Raw genomic sequence first — 23589 nt, forward strand, 5'->3', positions numbered from 1 at the left:
TTAAACTCTGTGCTTTAATTTTCTTCCCTAGACTTGACCTCAATTTTACTAGTTTTCATTTCTCTTGTCATTGTCATTAGTAACTGCATCTATTTTTCCTGCCTTCCCCTTCTTTTGTAAAAATTGCATTTCATTGTAAAAATTTCATAATTGTTTAGATTGATCAAATTCTATTGAAAAGGTACAGTTTTCTGGTGGGTAAATGTAATCTATTTATGACAGTCTTTGGTATCTCATATATATGTTCTTCAGAACAAATTTTATTATCACACACTTCTGATTTATTACTGTTTTATTTTATAAATGACATTAAAGTCCTTTTTTCCCTCTTTTTTTTGAAAGTAGGCGATGCCTATGAGGGATGGGTGCTTGCTTTTTGATTATGAGGAGTAATTGCTGTTATATCAGATAACAATTGCTTCCTTTAATCACTGAACTAAAATGTTTAGGAAATATTTCAGCCATTGGCATTTTTCAAAACATAAATTCCTACATGATACAGACCCTTGTGCTTTAATAATGTATTTCATCTTTAATTCATTGAATTTTTAATATTGTTTTTTTAAAAAAATTACAGGGGTCTTAAGTTTTCTCAGTTAATCATAGACTTGAGGAAGATTTATGGCTCCTAAGTAATGAATACATGATAGCCTGTGGAGCAACTGGATTCATTTAAAGGTCTTATCTGTGATTCCCAGATGTGTGACACTCAGATGTTGACATTAGGAACTGCACATGGGTTTTCAGCATTGAAACTTATGTACACACAGGTATTAGTGGCGAAGGAGCTTATGGCACCACTGACTACCTGGCCCTGTGCGTGCGTACGCTGAAATCATTAAAAACAGACATCAACCTGCTTCCTCGGACAGAGATCACACACCAGTATGTAAGAGTTTAAAGGTCTAAACGGGGTCTATTCCCCACTGGTCAGGACTCTTGTGAACGAGTCTTATAAATGCCGTTATGCTCGCTGAAGAAGGCTTTACAACACTTGTCAACTGTATTGCGGGCAGGAGCAACTTCAGACTTGTTTTCATCTGTATCACTGGAACCATGGGGAATACCAGGCACACAGTAGGTGTTCAGGGAATAAAAGATGGAGAAATGAATGACTACAGAGATAATTTGGAGGAAATCTAGTTTATATTTTTCATTGCATGTCTCACATGCATTTGGCAGTAAACTGGACATAAATAAATCAGGATTTGATATGCCAGTGCTGGTCATAATTTTTTTTTTTTAAAGTATTTTGTATGGTACCATGTGGCCAGGCTCAATTCTCTTCTTTGTCTAAACCAATCAGTCTGCTCCACCCGCATTTCCTATGTTTCATAAATCTCTACTATGGATAGTGTGTGTGATGGACAGTAATGCTGCTTTGTTGCTCTTAAGCGTGAACCTTGAGTTAATAGTTGTCCCGGGTACGGCACGGTGTGACTTGTTAGTCTGTTGTGCAGACTTAATAATAATTATCATGATCTTTAATGATAACAATTCTTAATGAGTATTATTATTGTTAATAATGATTATATTTAATAATTACACCCAATACTTATTATCTTTAATAATAATAATTAGCACATGGGAACCAGTTGCACCATTGTATTATCTTTAGAACAAAAATCTGAATCTGTGACCTGGTAGTTTGTAGGATGTCTGCTCCCACCCTCTGCTTTCCAGATCAGAGTGAGTCAGGAGGCTTCTAGGGTCTGGGCAACAGGGAGGGGCTTGTAGAAAACCTCTGTGCAGCGTGTGTGTCAGAGGCCATACTCCCATATGTCATGTTAAACTGTGAAGTGTCATCATCGCGACCAGCTCATCTTCCACCTCCTCCATCTCTCCACCGGCCCACTCATCCTTTATAACTTTTGATTTTTCTTGCACAAAGAGAAGACCCAGAGCAGATCCTTATTCCATAACATACTAATTTGTGTGAATTACGTAGGGCAGAGTCCATGTTTATTACTTGTATGTTGGTAAAACTTTGATCTTCTTTTGCTGTGGCTATGTTTAGATTTAAATGTCTGTATGACTTTTTTAAAAAATGAAAAACAGTTAGTTTATAAAAAATCTTTGGTGAATTAAACATTTTTTAGCTTTTCACACTTTGAAACAAAGCAGAGAAATATTTCAGTGACAACAGATTTCATCAGATTCTCAACTCAACTAATTTGCTTTGTTTTTTGGGGCAGTTTACTTCTTTTCTTTGAAAACATAAGTAGAGCTACTCCTTTCCAGTGGTAACTGCTGTTAATGCATAAAGTAATAAATTTTTAAAAGACAAAGTTTTGTATTTGTATGTGTATTTTGACATAAACATAAGTTAAGACTTTCATGAGCGGGGCATTTTCAGGTTAATTGATGACCTATTTACCAGGATTTAGAGCAATGAAAGGTATAAGAGGGGCTCCTTTTAAATTCCTACTGATTTTCTTGTACATAGTCACATAATAATCAAATAGGCCTTCCTACTATGTGTCTTACAACATTTCTAGACAAAAGCAGATCTGATCTGAAAATACTAGTCCTGATTAACAGGTAATGATAAAACCATGGACACAAGGATACAAGGGTCTAGAAGGTCACTTTGATCTCACCTCTGTGCTGGCTTTGAACTTGAGGTCTCTCAGTTAGGGCATCCCTGATTGGTGCCCTAACTTTTTGATGACTGGAATCTGAGAGCTTCTGCCACTGCTTGGGGCGATTCTGCTGCAGTCTGATAGTAATCATGGAGGGGAAAAAAAATCCACAGCTTTCCCATTAGGCCCATCCGACTAAGAGGCTTGTTTTATCTAAACCACTGTCGATCACAGATGAATGACTTTTATAACTGTCTCTTCCCTTCTCATCATGGTGACTGAGATTTGCTTTATAATGTTTGTGTTTCGCTCTTGAATTTTGTCCCTCCAGGTTTGATGATTCCTGTCTTTTGTGTGGTGGAGCAGTTGGACGGTTCTCTTGAATATGACAACAGGGAAGAACATGCTGAGTTTGTCCTGGTTCGAAAAGACGTGCTTTTCAGCCAGCTGGTGGAGACCGCGCTTCTGGCCCTGGGGTACTCCCACAGCTCCGCGGCGCAAGCACAAGGTATTCATGCGTCCCCCCCTCTCCTCCCTGTGCCTCTTGAGTGTGTCATGACTTGAGGAAGAATGTGTTCCCCGAAATACTTCTCCAAACAAGGATTGGAGGAGAATGGTCAGATTTAGCATCTTTTCCAAACAGTGAGCAGCAGAATGTTTCGTGGAGAGTCTTGTTTTCTGGTTGCTTTGGGAAGCATTTGACCAGCACCTCTAGAGCCACCAAAATCAACTTACATTTCAAAGTAATCATCACAGGTTTTTTTGCGTTGATAACTCTGTTATTTAAGTCCCCAAATCAGTGTTCTCAGAGTGCTGAGACATTTGACTCCTAACTTACCCAAACTCGAGTGCATGATTCATAAGCTTTCAGTTTTCTAAATTATTTATTGCTTTGGCCCTGTAGCTTCTGCACTTTATGATCAGCTTTTAGTTAAATAGAAAAAAATGTAGACCTCTTAACATACTGTACTTTTGTATCTTTGAAAACTGCTCTGTAGTTTTGATGTAGTCCATTCATTAAAAAAAATGCTCAGTGTCTTTGTGATCAGTTCATTTTACCTGTTTAACTGAATATTAACGTTGCATCATTATTTCAGTCTGTGTGGTACGGCTCTGGGGAACCCACTGTGAGCTTGTGTTGCTTCGCTCTGAAGCACAGCTCATTGTCCTTTCACGCCAAAGAACTGAAAAACAAATAACAAAAATACCCTCAAACCTCAAAGAATGGAAAAATAGATCTTTGACCCAATGGAATGATTACTTTTGTTTTTTAGCTGAAATGATTGGATTGTATATTTTATGATAATGGTTATAACTAAAGGACAGAAAGACGTGGCTTCCAGGTCTTGTGCCATATGTTAATTTCCTATATTAGTCTCCTTGCTTAACATTTGTGTATGTGCCATGGATTTTTGCTACTTTTTTTTAATGAAGTCCTCTTCATATACTTACTAAGAACTATCAGTCAGAGCCTCTATATATTCAGATAAGGAAACTATGAGAGGTTAAGCAGTTTATACAAAGTTACAAATATGCTGATGAAGAACATGGGTATTAAATTCCCAAGCTCTTAATTCTGATCTTATAAGCGGATTATTACTTTTTAAAAGATGTTTTAATTAAGTATTTAAATTATATCTTAGCTCTACCAAGATAGCAACCCATCTGGAACCAGGGGGTCAAGAATGTTTACCCAGAGCCATGGATTATTATGAGCTGTAGTGCAGTCTGAATCAGAGCGCCCAGCCTGCCGGGTGCAGTAATACATACAGCTAAATCGCGTAGAGTCCGCTGCTTTCAAAGCAGCATGATAAAGGATGATTCATTTCCTTTCTCCTACCACTTCCCTTCTGTGCGAGGGATTCAAGATTTGGTCTCTAGCAAATTGCATACTGGGCACCATTGCTTTTATTTCATGCTATGTGCCTAAATGAAATAAAAGAATTCCTCCCCATTCCCCTCCATAAACTTTTCATGCCATTTTAGGGATATTTTCCTCTGAATGTAAAGGTCATTGTATCCCACTGCTTGCATCCTGGTGTGCCAGCTTCCTGTTTGACAGGGCTATCCATCTCAGTTAGCACTGCTGCTCAACGCGCCGTGAGCTCACATGTGGAGCCCAGAGCACTAAGTGGCCAAGATTTGATTCTTGGCACATGCTCAGAGAAGGGGCTCTCAGGAAATGTGCCCGAGGGAGCCACACTTTTCCATTCAGTTGTGTGGACTGAGAGTTCTCACCAAGGTGAGATCCACTAGCAAGAAATGTAGTCTACAGTGGTGGATTGGACAGGAGAAAAGTTGAAAGCGAATATTTTCTTCCCCTAGGTTTTCGAAGACTGTGGTTAAAAATGACTAAGCATTACACTTTTAAAAAGTTGAATCAACATTCTGAAGGTGCTCTAGATCACAGATATATTTTATTTTGTAGATAAACAAAGGTTTTATCACTAGATCCTGTACTGTAATTTCATAGAGGGAGGAAAAAATCAGTTTGTTTGTTTTGTTTTAAATTAGATTGCAGACCTGTTTTGGGTAAGTGGAAAACTTAGAATTGTTTATTTTGAAATGAATGTATTAGATCTTTGTTGTCATTCGGATCATCACACGTGTGCAATTTGCTGCATGTTTATTATAGACCAAACAGAACGCGTGATAAGACAGGTCATTCACGTGTTGGACAGACAGCAGAGCGGGAGAAAGCTAGGAAAGGAAACAGAACACAGTGTGACTGCATATTCGAGGCCTGAGGTTTTATGTGTTTAGTTTTCTTTTTAGTTTTGGTTTTGTTTGTTTGTTTAGATAATTCCCCCAAATGGGGAAATCATTGGGTGACCTCCTAGCAAATGCATTTGCAACAGAGAAACTGAGTGTTTTGGAATCTCTTCTTCCTGTGTTGGAAAAGTTGGGCCAAACTAAACTGAAAGGATAGCTGGTTTCTTGAGCCTATTTTGAAAATCGAGGCTCTTGAAATGTGATTTTTCATTTTGACATGACCAGAAAAGAGCTTCAATAATTGAATTGGAATAGCGTTCAGATTGCCTTTAAAAGAGAAAATACATGAGCAATGTCGTTATTTTGGAGTGGTACTCACGTTCCAATGACAAGGCAGCATACCCATGCTCTCGTGAGCATAGGATAGTCAATTTCCTTTTCTGAGAGGGCATTCCTTCCAGGTGAGCTGAAGAGATTTCAGTAAGAAAGAGGATAGAAATTCCACTAAATTGGAATTTAGGGATTTCCAATCCCCCTCTACCCCCTCCCCTGACATTTTACAGTAACCTTCTTTATTTGAAGCCAGATATTGGGAACCAAGAGAGGATAAAGTGTATAAGATAATGTCATAAATCACGAGCATTATGCTTTTAACTGACCCAAACCCTCCATTTCCCAGAACACATACCATTAACTCTCTGTGATTCTCTCAGATATGAGATGCAGCATTCATCTGACCTGCTGTTTTGCATATGCAAAAAGCCTAAAGATTACAGGCTCTTTGCTTTTCCCAGAATAGTTAGCCTAAGTCTAATGAACAACAAGCATGTTTTACTTTATGTGTTGAACTATGAGTCAGTCTCTCTGGATCACAAGTCTTCTAGTCTTTTTGGAAGAGGAGTGTTAACCTAGGGAACTGCTGTGCAGTAACAGTCCCCACCCCACCTTTACACTCATTTATTCATCTTTCTTCCTTCCTTTTCATCCTTTCAGTTTTGCCCTAGAAAACTTTTGGTAATAGCCATTGGCCCCTCCACACTGTCGAGAGCTCTTTATCCCACTGATTAGGTAGCTGGTTGTACTGGCCAAGGTTGGGGTGGACTTTGGGAGGTGGCAGTGACGGCAATGTGATTCCTCCCTGTGTACATTGGACTTAATTTGGAGGTGGACATCCTGTCTCTCTTCAGCCTCCTATAAAAAATTTATTCTATGGGGGGAGGGTATAGTTCAAGTGGTAGAGTACATGCTTAGCATGCATGAGGTCTGGGTTCAATCCCCAGTACTTCCTCTAAGAATAAATAAATAAACCTAATTACCTCTCCCACCAAAAAAAAAAATTTTTTTTAATTTATATTAAAATTTATTTTTGACCAGAAAATTTTATTTAAAAACAAACATGCTGAACAATAAATAAGCCAAAAGTCATTTCTGGCTGGTTATTTTGGGGGTCATGAGTATGTAGAAATTATGGGTTCAAAACGAGGTGTATTAGTCACCACTTTTTCTTATTTGTATTAGAATAATTAAATTTATGCAGTCATTTAAGATGATATTTTTAAAAGTGACACAAAATGCATTTAATAATACAGTGTTATGTGAATCAAGCAGAGTGCCAAATACAGTCTCAATTATCTAAGAATCTACACATATGCACTGAAAAAAAGACAAAAGAAATATATTAAAATGCCAACAGCCTGGGTGGTGGGATTATGTGGAATTTTCTTCTTTTTCTAATCGAAAAAAAATGTATAAGCATGAAATTCTGCCTCCCCCATGAATTCTCTGAATGAGTGGGAAGTTGTTATTTCTACCTTATTACCCAATTTTGATAAGCAGTTCACTTTGTCCCTAAGTTTATCCGTAAATATGAAATCTTGTACATGATACAGATGCATTTCTGTTGTTTTTTCAGTTTAAGATTTAAAAAAAGTTATTAGTGAGCCTCTGTGATGTATAAACCAAGGGATTTCTTAGAGTTTTAAAAACTTGAAGTATAGTTGATGTATAAGAGTTTTAATAGTGCTAGGTAGTATTAATTGAACAATTACTATCTGCCAGAAACTATTCTAAGAGATTTACATGTACTGACTCATTTAATTCTCGTAACAGCTCTCGTAACAACATGATGTTACATGTTTCCCCTTTCATAGATGAGGAAACTGAGGCAAAAAAAGAGGAGGAAGGAATCTTCCCAGGTGCACAGGGCTGGTGGGTGGAGGAGCTGGGATCTGAAGCCTTGTTTTCTGCCTCCAGATTCAGGGTCATTAAGCACAGGGCTCTTCTGTGACAGACCTCATCACCGGGAGTTTAGAGTTGGGGTAGGAGTCAATTCTTATTTAATGCTTGCTCTCTTATTTTTTGACTGAAGCTCTAAAAGGCAGGACTTTTTTGGATTTGGTGCTTACTAAATACATAATGATTTTATTTATTTGATAATGATTATATATATTCAATTCAATAATGATAAATTAGACATATTTCATTTCCATGATGAAATATATAGAGATTTTTTTTAAGTACCTGAGACAGAATTCATTAAAAACAAAAGACAAGCCTCACAGAATTGTTAATTGAAGCCAACTCCCAAAACTAAAAAGAGGGCCTATAGTAGGTTGAATAATTCAAATATACAGTTCTTGCTTATGAAGCCAAAATGATTCCTGATATGCAAATAAGGCATATTCCTTAGCAATTCTCATCTTCAAATTAATTAATTCAGTAGTATTAAATGCCTACTGTGTGTCAGTAACCGTTCTAGGTCCTGGGATGAAGAACTGGGAAAAAAAATCTTGCTTTCATGGAGTTTAAACAGAAAAGTTTAGAATGTGGATTATTAGTTGATTTTTGCACTCAGAGCTCAGAAACATCAAATATTGAGTCTCAGAGAGTAGAAATGCATACAAAATTTGTTGACAAGTTTGGTGCTGATTTATGACTAACTGTTCATTTTATTCCTGAAAAGCGCTTGAAAATTTCTCTTCCTCTTATTAGCTTTAAGCAGGAGATGACAAGATGGGAAATATGGGTTTAAATTTCTAGGATATCCTTGCTTTGCCTCATTAAAGGAAAGCTATTTATTTGCCACTTCTGTCCACTGTTGCCTCCATTTTAAAACTGGCCCTGACATTGGCTCTGATTTTTATTAGTGAAACTCCTCTGCTGTCAGAGGCCCATTTCTTCAGAACACAAGGGTGGCACTTGTGGGCGTTTAGTCAATGTTAGCAGGATGAACAAATGAACCTGAAGATATTTATTACCCTGGAGAAATATGGAGAAATATTCCTAAAAATTGCCAGTTTACTGTCTTTAATGATTAGATTTAGAATCATGAGCAGGAAACTATTTGCTCCCTATAACTAAGTGGTACAACAGCGCAATGTGAATTCTACAGGAATTCAATAAATGTTGACTAAATGAAAATAGTTTTTAAGGTACATTTTTGCTAAACTTTATCCATGAAGAATTGTTTTTTCTTTGTGGAGCACTGTGACATTGGCTCCCATTCATTAATTAGCTATTTTTACCAGAAGTGAAATATAATGTGACTCCTTGTTGATCAGATATCACCATTTCCAGATTATCCCATGTCATCATTCCACAGTCAGTGATGTTTTGGCTAAGCCCATGGTGGCAAACCACTCCAATAATAACTTCTAGACTCAAAGAGGTAGTTATTCAAAGGGAACTTAGGGGATTGCTGGGATCCAAATTCTTCTGATCAAACCTTAGAGATATTGTGTCAGTGCTCATCTGTTCGAAGGCATTGTATGTAGGGAGAATAATTTCGGTCTGTGAACTAGCTACAATGATAAGGATAAATAGAGTAAGATTTAAAACTAAAGTAGTGATAATATTTATATACAAAGGAATGCAATGGCTTTATTATTTATTTATCATTGTTTTATATTCTATTCATTTATTTATTATCACATAATTTCCAGTGGACTAGCTCTATACCATACCACATATTGGGACGAATTTTACCTAGGAGCTACTTTTAAGATAAATTTCACCATTAGAAATAAATACACTTTCTTTTTAAGTAATTCAGTGCTTGAAATTCTCTGTTCTTAAATTAGTTCTCTAAAATATTTTATTATGGGAACATGTAATATATACAGAGTAGAGGGATTAGCATATTAAATACTCATGAACTCATCATGTAGGATCAGCAGTGAGCAATTCACAGTCGATCTTGTTTCAACTCTGCCTCTACCCACTTCTCACTTCTCACTCACTGGATCATTTAAAAGCATATCCTAGACCTCATATTTTATTCACAAATATTTTACTAAGTGTCTCTTAAGACTATTTTAGAAACATAACCACAATATCAGCAGGGCTCCTACAAAATATAATTCCTTAATATCATAAAATATCCAGTCAAGTTTCAAATTTTCCTAATTATTTCATATATATATATGTGTGTGTGTTCATTGATTCAGATCAGGAGCCATACAAATCTATATATGGCACTTCAGTTGATATGTCTCTTATCTTTGAATTTATGGGTTTGCCACCCTCTTAAATTTAAAACAATTCTAAAACTTACATTTGTTGCTTTAATTCAGAATTATTTTTGTTTTGCTAAACTTAATGAAAATCCTCATCCTATAAAAGCCTGCAGATACTATGATTTAAAATAAACAATTAACAAGCTCAATCATAACCTTGGAAAGAAATTCAGAAAAATCACACTTTTTTTTCTTTGAGAGAGGATGATTGAACGACATATGTTGTCTGGAGCTGAAAGGTTTTTCATGCTCTGAAAGTTTGGCATTGTCCCTGTTGAAAATGTTTAAAATGATCTCTTGCCTTGTCTTGCTTTCTTAGTTTCTTTCTTTGGTTCTTTCTCTTTTTTTCCCCCACTTTTTATTCTTTAATTAAACTCTCATGTTTGAGAGACTCTCAGAAGTTTTTTCTTTATAAGGGCAATGTAAAAAAAAGGTGCATATTTAGAAATTTTAGGCCTTGGAGCAAACTTTTAACAAACAAGCTACTTTTAACGAAATTCTGTGGCTCTCAAAAGAGAGCTAAAAAAGCTACCCCAAATTGCTGTTAACCATGTTTCAACCCTCATTAGAGCTGGATGGGCCAAAATGTAAAACACTGGCTGGGCTGACACAAATCTCTAACAAGCCCCCCATACTCTTCTCTCCTCTGCTATATAAAATTAAATGTTCATATGTGTATGTGTGCACATATATTTGTTCACTCACACACAGCAAAATCTGAAACACTGCTTTTTAACTGAATGCCAGGGGAAAAATACTGCTCATCTTATTTCTTTGTCTAATATATACTTAAAAATGAATAGCTAATAGAAATGTTTATAGTTCTGTATTCCTTATTTTTGTTTATATTGTCATAAATATGTGTTATTTAAAATATATTGGTATGTAATTATAGCTCACATGAAGGCCAACTGATGGAATTATTGTCTGTATGTAGAGGATGAAGACCCTATCCAGTTTGTTAGCAGGATGCCTAGCAGTTAAGTAGGAAGTACTTGATAAAAAGTGTTCAGGGCAGTGAATTAAAAAAAGAAAAAAATTTGATCTCACTTTGCACTTAACCTTACAATTTCTACCTGAACATCCAGTTGAAAAAAATCCTATCAGTGGAAATAATTCATTATAAAAAAACTAGCTCATTATTTTTTCTATAATGAGGGGAGTCTTTAGCGACATTTACAGTTATCTATTTTGTTTGGGGCAATTGGCTGTGGTGGCCATTAGCTTTGGTGTAGTTTTTAAACTGCTTAAAATCCTTCTTTTTGGAGTTTAGGCATTAATGCCCATGACCTGGAGGGGACTAATGAGCTGAGTTCTGCTTTTTGGCATTCGTGTAAAATGATCCAGGTTAAACAGATTGACCCACAGTGATATACAACTTTTATTTAATAATTAAAGTATGTCCCATTAAAAATATATAGCTTTTGAGGAGTTATGACTAGGAAACCTACCATCTAAAATTGGTGATACTCTGATACAATTTATATTGTGATTAATTTTTTATTCTATTCCCTGCAAAAGTATAACTGTCTTTTACTAATGTATAGATTTTAAATGCAGAATAGAGTCATTTGCTGAAGACCCAGGTCTTTTTGTGCTTTAAGAAGATGCAGTAGAGATTCCATTAAAGGAACACATTGGGTAAAAAGCATCTTCATAAATGCTGCCGTGGACAGTGCTGTTACCTTTTAGGTAGATATTTTTATGCTTAAAGCTCCCCATTGATACAACTCTAAGTCTTGGTGCTGTACCAGTCATATTCCAACTCTGAATAGAGTCTATTTTGACACTCATGATAGACAGTAAATCATTCCTGGCCATAGAGCACGTTGTAATGTTAAAATGCTTTTTAAAAACTCCCTGCTTCTTCTTCTTCTTTTTTTTTTTTTTTTTTTCCTTTTTTTAAATGGATAAGAGCTCTGTCACTTAAATCTTATAATTTCAGTTAATTCTTTGCCAAGTTATAAAATTTCAGAATTGTAGATCTTTAACTTCTGATCTTAGTAGACGTTTTACATTTATACTTTGTCCAAATTTTCTCAGATACAATGTTACTATATTTTAAATATTTTATGAGATATCAACTCCATAATAATTCCTTCACCTGCAGAGTGTCGGTTAGTGGGCAGTTTATTTATGACTTATTGAGGTAGCTTGGCACATGAAGGGGAGCCCTGCAGTGTCAGGGACCTCTCTGTCTGTGGTGTGTCAGGGCTTAGCGTTGGTTGTGGGAGGTGGAGACTGCATGCTTGCACAGTGAGCATTCAGCTGGCTGGTCACTCGCAGGCACCTTGGTTTGGTTTCCGAGATGCCAGATAGATTTCACAGGATTGTGATGAGCAGTGCTTTGAAAAGCCATTTTTTTTTCTTGGACTGTAGCTTTGAGAGCTCCGAAGGGTCTTACGTCAAGGTTCTGCTGCTCAGAAGCAGTAACTGGCAAAATTTTTTTTATGTCAATGAGAGAAAACACAAAGGCTTTTCCCTATCTGTCTGCCCCTTTTTGGTTTGAAGAAATATCACCCAGGACAGAACAGCAAATCTGCGCTCCTGTTTTACAAGCTCATTACTCAGGTTGGAAAAGACCGCTGCAGGCTATATGCAAATAGGCAGTGCCCGAGGTTTCTCTCAGCTTCCAGCGAGCTCGGCAGAGAAATACAGCCAACATATTTTTTCTGTCAGTTTTGTAAATCAAAGAATGAGATGCTGGGAACTCATAGCCCAGTCAAACCTCTGTCCTCTATGATTTGGTTGTATGAGGCCTGATAATCTCCCAGGTCAAAACTGGGCCCACCATCCTGGGAGCCAAGATAAGAGCACAATCCATCTGTTCTTTATCAAAAGCTCTGACCAGGTTTACCAACTTAAGATGGTGGTTCTGGAGTCATAAATAACAATTCTAAGTGTCATGCTTTATTATTGTTATGAATACAGTGGTTCCTCACGGGAGGAGGAGGCTTCTTTGAATGGGGGTCTGCTTTAGATATGCTACAATGAAGAAGTATGAGCATTATTTGGAAAGAAAGTACTCTATTAAGATCTTTAGTCTTTTGGAGCATCAGTGGAGGAAATGTGGTTTAGTTTTACTGTCCCCTTTTTATGGAGAGGAACACTACAGAGACACTTTTAAAGATTATACCGTAATTCTCTAGTTCTCTCCCACACTATGACATCATTCACTCACTTAACAACTATTTTTTGAGTGCCTGTTATGTCCCAGGCTTTGTTCTAGGTGTTGGGGACAAAGCAAAGAACCCAGCATATAATAACCCTGCCCTCCAGATACATTGCTGCAGGGGAGATGGAAAATAAATTATAATTATGTAACAGAATGTCAGGTAGGACCTGGCAATAAACTATGCTTATGTTGACCCTGTTCTCTCCAACTTGTCTAGAAGGAGGTTTTGGCAAATTTAGGGTTCTGGAAAGGAGCCATTTAACCTGAACAAAATGGAAGGTTTTGAATGGGGTTTGAGGATTAAAAATGAAATGATGTAGGTACTTTACAGGGTAAGCCTCAGTTTTCTGAAAAATTTACCTATTTGGACTATTTCATGTTTAGAATAGAATAAATGTAACGTTGTCAGAATTAGCTTAGATTAAACCAAGGTTTGGTTTTAGTGAGGGAAAAAATTTTTCATAATAAACATGTTGTAAATAAATTTAATAAAGATAATATTAATAATTAACAATATTAAGCACTAATATTTATTTTGTGCTTCTTATACACCAGGTACTGTTCTAGGTGCTTCACATGTAGTCACTCATTCACTCCTCATAGTACATGATGTAATTGTCCACATTTTACCAGTGAGGAAACAGATTCAAAGAGATAAATAGCTTGGCCGACACCAAAAACTGGCTCCAAAGAATGCAAATTTAACCAATATCCCATTCAGTCGCTTTATATATGTCTGTCAATTTAGCCTGAAATTCGAATTAATAGTAACTATATTTTACAGGCATAAACCAAAGATTGACATTTTGGAATTGGCAACTGAACATATATATATGTTTAAATTGAGTGGGGAGCTTATTTTGAGTTTAAATAACAAAATTGAACTTGCTGTCTTGGGATGGCATTTTATGAGAACTTATTTTATGAGACCCCACATTTTTGTATATCTAAGTTCCTTGTAAACTTATACATTAAAAAACAACTTTTTCCAGTAATAAGCCAATGTTTGTTAATGATAGAAAACTAAAAAACAGAGAAAAAGTAGAAAGAAGACAACCTCCCCCTCCATGGACCAACCTGCCTGGGAAGACGTGTAGAGGTGGCATTTTAAGGCATTCATTTCTCTTTAGTTACAGTGCTAGGCATTCTGTTACATAATTGAGGTTATGTATACAGTATTTTCATCTGTGGTTTTTTACTTAACATTATAATGTATAATTTACATATTCTTTATTATTATTTCTAATATTACATAATACTCAAGTTTTTGGCTTTCAAATCAAATGTGAAGGATTAGTTTTCTTTTGATGATCTAGAAGGACTTAGGAGTGGTCAGTAAATTAGGACGTGTTAAGTACAGATGCTGTGCTGACAGCCCATGACAGACAATCGGAGTGACTGACTCATGTGAGAATGTAGTTATCCTTAGAAAATAAGTTCCTTCTCATTTAGTTCATTGATGGTGAAAGGCCAGTTATTTAAAAAATAATTTTGGCATTGACCTGCTTTCTTTCTTACCTCTGCTAAAGAGTTAACTTTCTTAATGTGAGAGAAGAGTTAAAAGACATTGTGTCATTCAGGAAACTTTAATTGATTGCATATTTTGTTTTTACAATAGTCTTGTTCTTACTGCATTTTGGTCTTTCTCCTCTTTAAAAAACACACACGTAGCATTGTGTGGGTTAGTTACTGAGTGCTTACTAGTTTCACAATGACAGTTCTATGTTAAAGATGTCCCTTGGCCCAGGGATTAATAACTGATGACAGTTTGTCTGTTTTTTAGCCTCTGGTTTTTGCTGTGTGCAGTCGGATGGAGATTTTCTGAAAGAGCCATTGGAGGAAACTCTTAGGGAAGGTTTTTCCTGTGTTTGAATTGACTGATCACAGCCCACTATTAGAGGTAGGGAATTTGTCAGGCAAATTATGAAAGCTCCCAGGCTTGCAGGCGCAGTGAGTTGTAATCCCTTTTTGGTGGTTTGTTTCTCGGGGACCTCGGATCCTGCTGGGCGTGGGAAAGGGATGAACGTCTCTCCGTCTCCCTTCTGTAGTTTAAAGTAGTAAGATTGACCCAACTTCTTTTCGTAGTCCTCACTGGAGCTTAGCAAGTATGGGACGGTCCTAGTTAGAAGTCGGATGTACTTGGCCACCTACACTGCGCTTTTTCCTAACAGCGCCATTGGTGCCATTCTGATCATCTCCCTTCTGTGTGCTTTTCTGGAGTCATTCAGCGCACACTGAGGTCTGTCCCCAGAGGGATCACGCTCTTTCTGTGTGATTGCGTTGGTGATCCGTGGATAGAAATATTTGCTTTTGATAAATAGTTAGGTGGGTTTTCATAATGGGTGTAGCAAGGATTGGTCAGGATTTATGTAACTCAAATTATCTGTTAAAATGTACTCACGTGACCAAAAATATCAATTCATATGAACAAAGAGTTTTAATGATAAAAACCAGTGTTTTATCATGAGATATCTTATATAACACATTAAGTTGTAATTTGCTACTATGTTCTTTTTTTACTTATAACCTGTAGTGGATATTAAAATGTGCCATTTGCAGTTTAAACTAACACAATTAATACCAATAACGGCTCTTTTGTCTCACCTATTAAAGGGACATTTCCTGTTGTGACTAATACTAACATCACAAATTTGAGTCTCTCAGCAGATACTAATTCATCCAGGTAAATCAAAAAGAATAGCCCAACTCTGTTTTAAATCAGGGGGATTAAAACAGCTGTGGGTGTGGTGCGTTCTCAAGAAATTGAGGTGTCCTTCAGTACTCGATAGGGATCTAGGCTGCATTGTCTAGAAGTTTACTAAAATAACCAATTCATCACCCCAACAAGGACACACCAGTAGGATATTTTTCTCGTGTCTTTCATTGGAATACCTCAGTATTAGTCAATAAGACATAGTCTTGTTATGTTTTCATGTATGTTTAGTCCTTAAAAAAAGTCATGTGCATATTGTTGCTCATTACAGTGCTAGCGAACACAGAGCTTACTCTGTGCCAGGCATATGGTGACTTATTTAATGCTCACAAACCATGTGTGGCCTAGGTATGATTATCTACATTTTACTGCTGAGGAAACTAAGGCACAGAAAGGTTAAGTGAGTTAACCCCAGGACACCCAGCAAGTAACTGATGGAGCCAAGATTTGAATGTTCAAACCCAGGCCTTCTGCTTCTTGAGGCAGTGGCTTCGTCCCTACACCCTGCCTCTCTATGCATGATTAGACACTGTTGTGACAGTGAATGTAAATAAAAGCCTCTCTGAGGCCTGAGCTAAGACAACTAGACTAGCTCACTAAAAATGCTGCCCACCGCCCCCCTCTTTTCCTTTATTTATTTATCTTTTCTTCTTGTAGTAGATGGGGGGAGAAGAACCTCAAAGACATTACGACTGTGTTCTACTTAATCTGAAATATTTTGATGCTTCTGGAAAAGTGAGATGATTTAATTTCATATATAATTGCATGAGGAATTATAAATTATGTTTTCTAAAATACCTATGACACTAAACCACAAAATGAACAGATAAAACTGATTTGTTCTCTGACAAATCAAGATATATAGCAGTGTTTTCATGACAAGTGCCGTTCGCGGGGCTGGAGCAGCCGGGGGTGCTGCGATGAGACAGGAGCCGTTCCCAGGCGCCACTGCTTTCACACGGGCATCCCGGTGTAATTTACAACCCATGCTAAACATTTTTTTAAAAACACATTGCCAGACAAAGCACAGGTGGAACTTCTAAAGTCATGGAATGCGGATATATCTTTCTAATTGACCTTCTTTAACATTAATTTACTCTTCAGAAATAAGTTGTTTTATCCTGTGAAGAGAAGGGACCATTTTCAGGGCACTGGGAGGGGGGTGGCATTTAGAAAATTCTCCCTTAAGTGCATTTAATAGTTTCCTGGAAGGTATGTGTTGACTTCTTCTGGAGGGTAATTTATTCATAGTAAGACTGAGTAAGAATTTTTTTTCTTCCCACTGGACTAAAAACAGAGTGTGTTGTAGGTCTCTGTGGTGGTGAAAGGCTAAAAACTCAAAATATGGATGTTATGAATTTAAGCGCTTCTCAAAGGACCTGTGTCCCCAAGCTGCCACAGTCATTTGTTTGTCCAGAATTTAAAAAAGGCTTTGAAATGTGTGGAGCCAAAATAGTTCTGTCTGTAGTACTAGGGATTCTGGGAAAATAAGAATGTTGTCTTCTGTGTGGGAGGGATCGATACGGGTTGATTGCCAGGAGCATTGGATCCTCGCATTGGTTTTGTGAGGCGGTGTTGGATTTTTCACTGAGTCTGCCAGAATCACTCACCTGGTCCCTTTTGTGATCCATGACAGCTGATTTGTGATGGGTGGGCAGGAACAGGAGGGGAGATCAGATCTTTGGGTCAAAGACAAAAATCAGAACTCTGTAAGGCAGATCTTGGTCTATTTTGTATCAGATTCCAGGTTATGGATGAATTCAGATGGACAGGAGATGTTGTTCTGTATCCCTGGGATTTTATTAGATGCTTTATTTAATGTTTTCTTTTTAGATACATTTTCTATTATGTGTAACAAAAAGTTGGTTGAAAATGGTTATTCAATTTAGATGTTAGAGTTTATTAAACAAACCAAACTGAACAACAAATAGTATTGTAAAACATTGTGAGGATTTACAAGTAAACCAGGCTGTCTTGAAAGTCAAAGTCACTGATGATATTTCGCAGTTGTAATTGAGTTTAAAAAAATATTTAATTTCCAACATAAGGAACGTCAATGGTTAAAAGCATGTGGATTTGCTGGTTTCTTTTCTCTAGGACGTTGTTAGGAATGGCTCGTGGTGAGCAGTTGATCATGCTGGCTTAGCCCATCTCCTGTCAGACCAGCTGAACTCTACTTAACATGGTGGGGCAGGGCCTTGGGTCCCTTGTTCTGTCTTCCACAGCCCTGTTTTTGTTGAGGACGGGGTAATAGAGTGTGGGGGTTAGGTGTGGTGGACTCGGAAATATGACTGCTGGGCTTTTAATCTTGGTGCTACCACATCCCAGCTCTGTGACTCTGCCTCAGTGTCCCCATCTGTGGCAATAATCTCCTCCTTAATGGGGCAGGGTAGGAAGATTAAATGAAACAATCCAGATCAGGTGCTTTATGCAGTGTAAGGGCTGTACATGTTTGTTGTTGTTACAATTACAGTTGCTGCTATTATTACTTTACAAAGCAGAAGCTAGATATAATAGCATTAATTTCTTTTGTTTTCTGTGGTCTCCATTCACAAATAGTCCCTCATGCTGAGATACTGGATGTGAACTACCAATATTATTTCCTTAATCGTTTTGATTTTCTTACAGTATAGGAAGAATAAATCCTCTGATATTCGTTGTATTTTGATCAACAAAATCATATTTCATGGCTCTGCAACAATTTGGAAAGAGTTGATTCCTTTTTTTGTAGACAAAGTGTTCTATACTACATTGACTCTACTTTTTTTCAAAGCATTTAATATATATTTTATATACACTGACAATGTAATAAAATCTGCTTCCCCATATCTGGTTGAAATTGTGTATTAAAAAATGAAATAGTCTTTATTAATAACAGATGAAAATTAAAAATTTCACTAACAGCTTTGTAATCAAATGAGCTAGTTTTTTAGTCAGGTGACAAACACTTTGCATCTGTTCAGTCTTCTCCTTCTATGGAGTTCTAAATAACAAGTTACCTAAATATAAGTGCAACTTGACTACAGTGAAGCCGTTTAGTTTAACACAACTTTTCCACAATTGTTTTGAGAAACAGGCTATTTTCCCTCTCATTCCTCTTCCAAAATGATTGTTCACATCTTTTCTCTTCTCCTGATGTGGTTCCACTTCTGGAACTGCCTCAAAGCAAATCTGGGGCCGTGTGGAGCGGAAGGAACGTAAATGTCTTCCCTGGGGACACATTGTCAATAGGTATTTGTGTCCCAGAAAATTTGAATGTCATGTCACCTTTGAATCACAGCTCCTTCTTCTTTTTATTCTCCTTCCTGGAGCAGCTCACAGGAGAGAGCTTCACTTTGGTACACTTTTACCTGGACTAAATGATCACAGATTAAGGGGGAAAAAAAAGTAAATAGTGATATTATGTGACTAAAGAGGAGAAATCCAACTAGATGAAGACATTAGGTCACGTTGTGTTATATTCAGTTACATTGTAGCATAATGCAGTTAGCTTGTAAACAAGGGCAATGAGAAATGATACAGCAGTGAACTCTAAAGTAGCAGTTTTAATTTATTTTAATTTATTAATTTCTTTCCTCTCACCTTTGTCGTCTTCCATTCTCACTATGTCTCTCCCTTTTCTTAGTATTTAAAATATTCCTGTCTCCCCAGTGCCCTTTTTTGAGCAATATTCTATTATTGAAAGAAAAAAATTAAGCATAAATTACCTGTGGGGAAACACAGCATTTGAAGACCTTTTTCCTGCCAGCTAGTAGATGTGTGGTCCCACTGTGTTTTGGTTTGTGTTTATTTTAATATTAGAATTACCAACTGAAAGCTAATAATACTCTAAGAAAAGTATAATTATGAAGGTAAATCTGTATCAAAAATTGCATGGTGTACCTCAAAGTCAAATATAATTATTAGGGGATAGTCTCCTATTTGATAATTATCCATTCATAGATTTATACATAAGGTAGTGTTTTTAAAATGGCATATTTTAAAAATTCATTCAATTTCCCACAAAGTATAATCCACTAGATTTGAGGCAAAATAACCCATTTTGGTATAATAGAACCACACCTATATCGAAATAACTGAAACACACTAAAATAGAAATATAATGTTTCTTCTGCCAAATATTATGATGTGACTCCTGCCAAGTCCTGGTGCCCACTCCCTTCTGGATCCAGTTGTTCTATTTTAAACTTTCCCGAGGGCTCACCCCTGCTGAGGCCTGTGTATATGACAGCTACCTCTTTACCCCGTGGCCATTTGCAGGGCAGTGGGAGAATGGTGATGCTACCAGGGGGCAGGCAGACAGGCTTGGTGACACTGGGAGCAGCCCTGCAGAGAAGGACAGCTCACAGGGAGTGGTGCTGGGCCTGGAGGCTGCCCTCAGAGGCCGTGGAGAGTAGGATGGAGCATCACGTTGGGAAGGAGACAGGCTAGACCAGGAGGGGCACAGTGCAGGTGCCATGGGACCAGCTTCTAACCATGAAGGTTTACACCTGTGTGGGGAGGCTTTAAAGAAGTAATGGGTCACTGAGCACCTAACAAGCTCAATTTCATTTGGGGAGTGAGGGATGAATTCATTTAATCAAATTTCTCAACAATGCAGGAGTCACCTTCCCCTCAAGTCAAATAACTTATGTACAGCATTTTAATGCAGTTTCAATATCAATGTTTGTTACTAATGTTCACTCAGTTATTTTTTTAACCAGCCTGCATCATTAGTATTAAATGCTTGTTAAAGCACTATCACATTTAATTATAGTGTACAGAGTCTCTATTAAGTTAAAACAATACTGTACAGCACTGTCAGTGATTCATATGGCTAATGATTAGCATCTTTTCTCAGGGATTTACAGTAATATTGACTTCGTCTCCATTCCAATTAACTGTGTATGTAGCAGTCGTTTTGTTTTAGGTTATCTTGAACGCTTCTTTATTTGCGACCTTGGCCATTGGGCGGATGGCAGACGGAAGTAGTCTGTTACTGAAGATGACAGTTTCTTTCGGGACTTGTGGTCCGGGAGCTGGTAGGAGTTATAACCCTGTACTGGGAGGGTGGACCGTGTGTTTCCCACTTCAGGCCCTGTATTTTAATATGTAAATGCTATGGCTCTCATTCTTATTTGAGCTATTTTGTTTTTTAGATTGTATTCAAACTGCACAGACTCTCATCCTGTAGATTTTTCCTCCTTTCATTGTTCCCGACAGTTTGCCACCTGAACTGAGCGCTTCCTCGGCACTGCCGCGCGGTAGCCGTGCCTGAGTCAGGACGCGCTGCTCTGCTGCTGTGGCTGGGTGCCTGCCACCGCGTCCTGCTCTTCGCCCCTCCCTTGCTGCCAGGGCTTGCTTCTGGAGGGACAGGTGTGTGCTGACGGAGCCCACCGAGTCCCGGCTCCTGCAGGAATCATCCTGTTTTATTTGTGATCCACGGGGAAAGGAGTGACCAGCCAGAGGCTTTTCTTCAGCAGAAGCCACATGGTGTTTCGAGTGGAAAGGCTTTTGCAGGCTGCGGTTTGTGACAGGCAGGAGAGGCTGGCGCAGGAGTCTTGAGTGAGCGCTTTGACACACCGAGTAACAGCCCATTATCACTTGCTCTGGTGTCAAAACAATACCGCAGTTTGAAGTGCAGCTCAGGCTCACTCCTGCTGTCACACATGCTCCCTCAGAAGTCATTAGAGTGTTGGCGTGGACCCTTTCCGGGAGCAGTCAGAGCTGCATTAGGAGAGGCAGAAGTGTTTATTAATTCAATTTAAGAGGAGCTATTAATCATCTGCTGTGTGTCAGGCTCTGGGCCGGGGTGGGGAGTCAGGGCTTCCGCACTGGAGTGACAAGGTCCTGCCCTCAAGGTGCCTCTTGCCTCGGAGAGCAAACGAGTGTGGTGGCTGTCGCAGAGTAACCTCAGCGCAGGGAAACAGAAGTACTTCCAGAGTTCAGGAGAGGGAGAATCTCTCCATGTTGGAGGGATGGAGGGATCCCGTTAGACTAATGAGGGGAGTGAAGTGTGAGAGGGGCCTTGACAAGACTGCAGGATTTTGATGGGCAGAGATGAGGTGAGAGAGACAGTTGGCAGGGAGTTCTGTTTAGCTGGTAGGCAGGATGTGTTTAGGGGAGGTATCAGGACTCAAGAATCTATCGTAAAGAGCTTTGGATGCCAGGTTAAAGAGTTAATGTTTTCCTCAGTGGTGTCCTGCTTGAGACCTCCACGGAAAGGTTTTTGAGTATGGGCAGTAATATGTTAGGATTATGTCAGTGCATGGTAAGGTTCAGGTATTAGTCAATTAGGATTGCAAGTGACTGCATGTAGCAGAAACTCTACAGTGATGGTTTAACCAGATAAGGGCTTTATTTGTCTTACACAGTAACTAAGCCAGGATAATGCAGTATTTCCCCATGCTGCCAGGGACACAGGCTCTGGTCTCTTCCTGGTTTCTCTTCTTATGGCTACAAAATGGCTGCTGTACCTCCAGACATCCAGTGCAGATTCCAGGCAGGAAGAGGGGGGAGGAAAGAAGGGCAAAAGGCCAAATGCCTCTCCTCATGAAGGTCTGTCTTTATTATTCTGGAAGGGATTTCATCCCCTAGGACTTTGTCATTTAACTCCATTTCAGGTCTAGAGAGCCTGGGAAATCAAGTTTTTTATTTGCCACAATGCTTCTCAGAAGAAAAAAAAAGGGGGGTTCTTTAGGAAGAAAGAAAGGGAGAGTGGATATTGGGTAGATAAGTAGCAGTGTTGGCCGCAGCTTGTCTGTGAATCTATCGTGGGAAATCAGGGAAGACAGAGAGCAGAGGAGCAGAAAGCTAATCGTGCCAGCAAAGATTTCTGATTAGATTCAGAAAGAATAACTTCAGAGTTCAGTTTCAATTTTAGGTTTGTTTAATGACAGACTATGGGGCAATGCATTAGGAAAACTAGGCTTTAAATCCAGCATCATTATTAATCATGTACGTGTTTAAAGAAGTCACTTTTCTGAACCTCAGTTTTTTTAATCTATAAGATTGAGGACTTCAAAACCTGTGAGCCAAAACCTATGATGCTAAGAAACGATTGCATATGTGCTTTTGAATATTATTTTCTGAGTAAACACTGAGTAAGTTATAAAAATAAACATACAGATTATAAGAAGATATAAATTTTGTTTAGAAATGTTTTCTCCTAATTTGAGGAACCAAAGAGCTAGCAAAAGTATTTCATGTATTAATTTAAAATACATTTTTTAAAACAACACTCTGTAATATTCCTTGGCACTGGTGTTTTCTGTTATCAACTATACTTGCATTTAGTTACTGTAAGGGAAGTAGGAGATAACAGATTCTCTCTCAAGCCCCTGCTCTAACAGGATTATTTATAATGTGACAATTTATTACACGGTCTTTTCCTGATAAATAGCTCAATTACATTCTCCATGTATTTTACAGTTCCATCTGGGGCAGCTCATACCATACAAAGCGGAGATGCACAGTTTCTATTTTTCATCTGTGACTTGTTCCCCTTGTTGTCTTTTTGGCTCCATCCCTGATTTCCTCCTCGACCCACCATGACAAGGCACATATGCCTGGCTCAGATGTGTCCACATTGTTTTAAGGATGGAGGGAGATACAAAGAAATAGAAAGTCTGACCCCTACCCTTGGGGAATTTATTACTTAGTTGGCAAGAGAGGACAAAGACTCACAGAGCAAACAGAACAGCACAAAAGACAAACAGATGAGGTGCTGGGGCAGGTGCTGTGGTCTCTGGAGTGTCAGTGGGGGCTGCAGCTAGAGGAGGGGTCCTCTCCTGGCTCCCTCACTTGCTGACTCTCACCTTTTTGGGGACATTGCTTCATCAATTGTCCTCAGAGTTCTTGAAGCTTCAGTTTCTCCCTTCACATCAGCTCATTCTGTTTGGTCTACAGAAATGC

The 23589-nt window shown here is 38.2% G+C and overlaps 1 protein-coding gene across 4 annotated transcripts in view; it reads left to right on the plus strand.

The window, feature by feature from the left end:
• The window catches only part of SATB2 (SATB homeobox 2), a 179764-nt gene that overhangs the window by 21968 nt on the left and 134207 nt on the right, over window positions 1-23589 (plus strand). For all 4 annotated transcript variants that reach the window (XM_032480114.1, XM_032480113.1, XM_032480116.1 and 1 more), the window contains one exon: window positions 2914-3090. In XM_032480114.1, coding sequence (XP_032336005.1) covers window positions 2914-3090 — 177 coding nt within the window. The remainder of the gene's footprint in view (window positions 1-2913; window positions 3091-23589) is intronic.

The sequence above is a fragment of the Camelus ferus genome, chromosome 5 (assembly GCF_009834535.1).
Source record: "Camelus ferus isolate YT-003-E chromosome 5, BCGSAC_Cfer_1.0, whole genome shotgun sequence".
NCBI lineage: Eukaryota > Metazoa > Chordata > Mammalia > Artiodactyla > Camelidae > Camelus > Camelus ferus.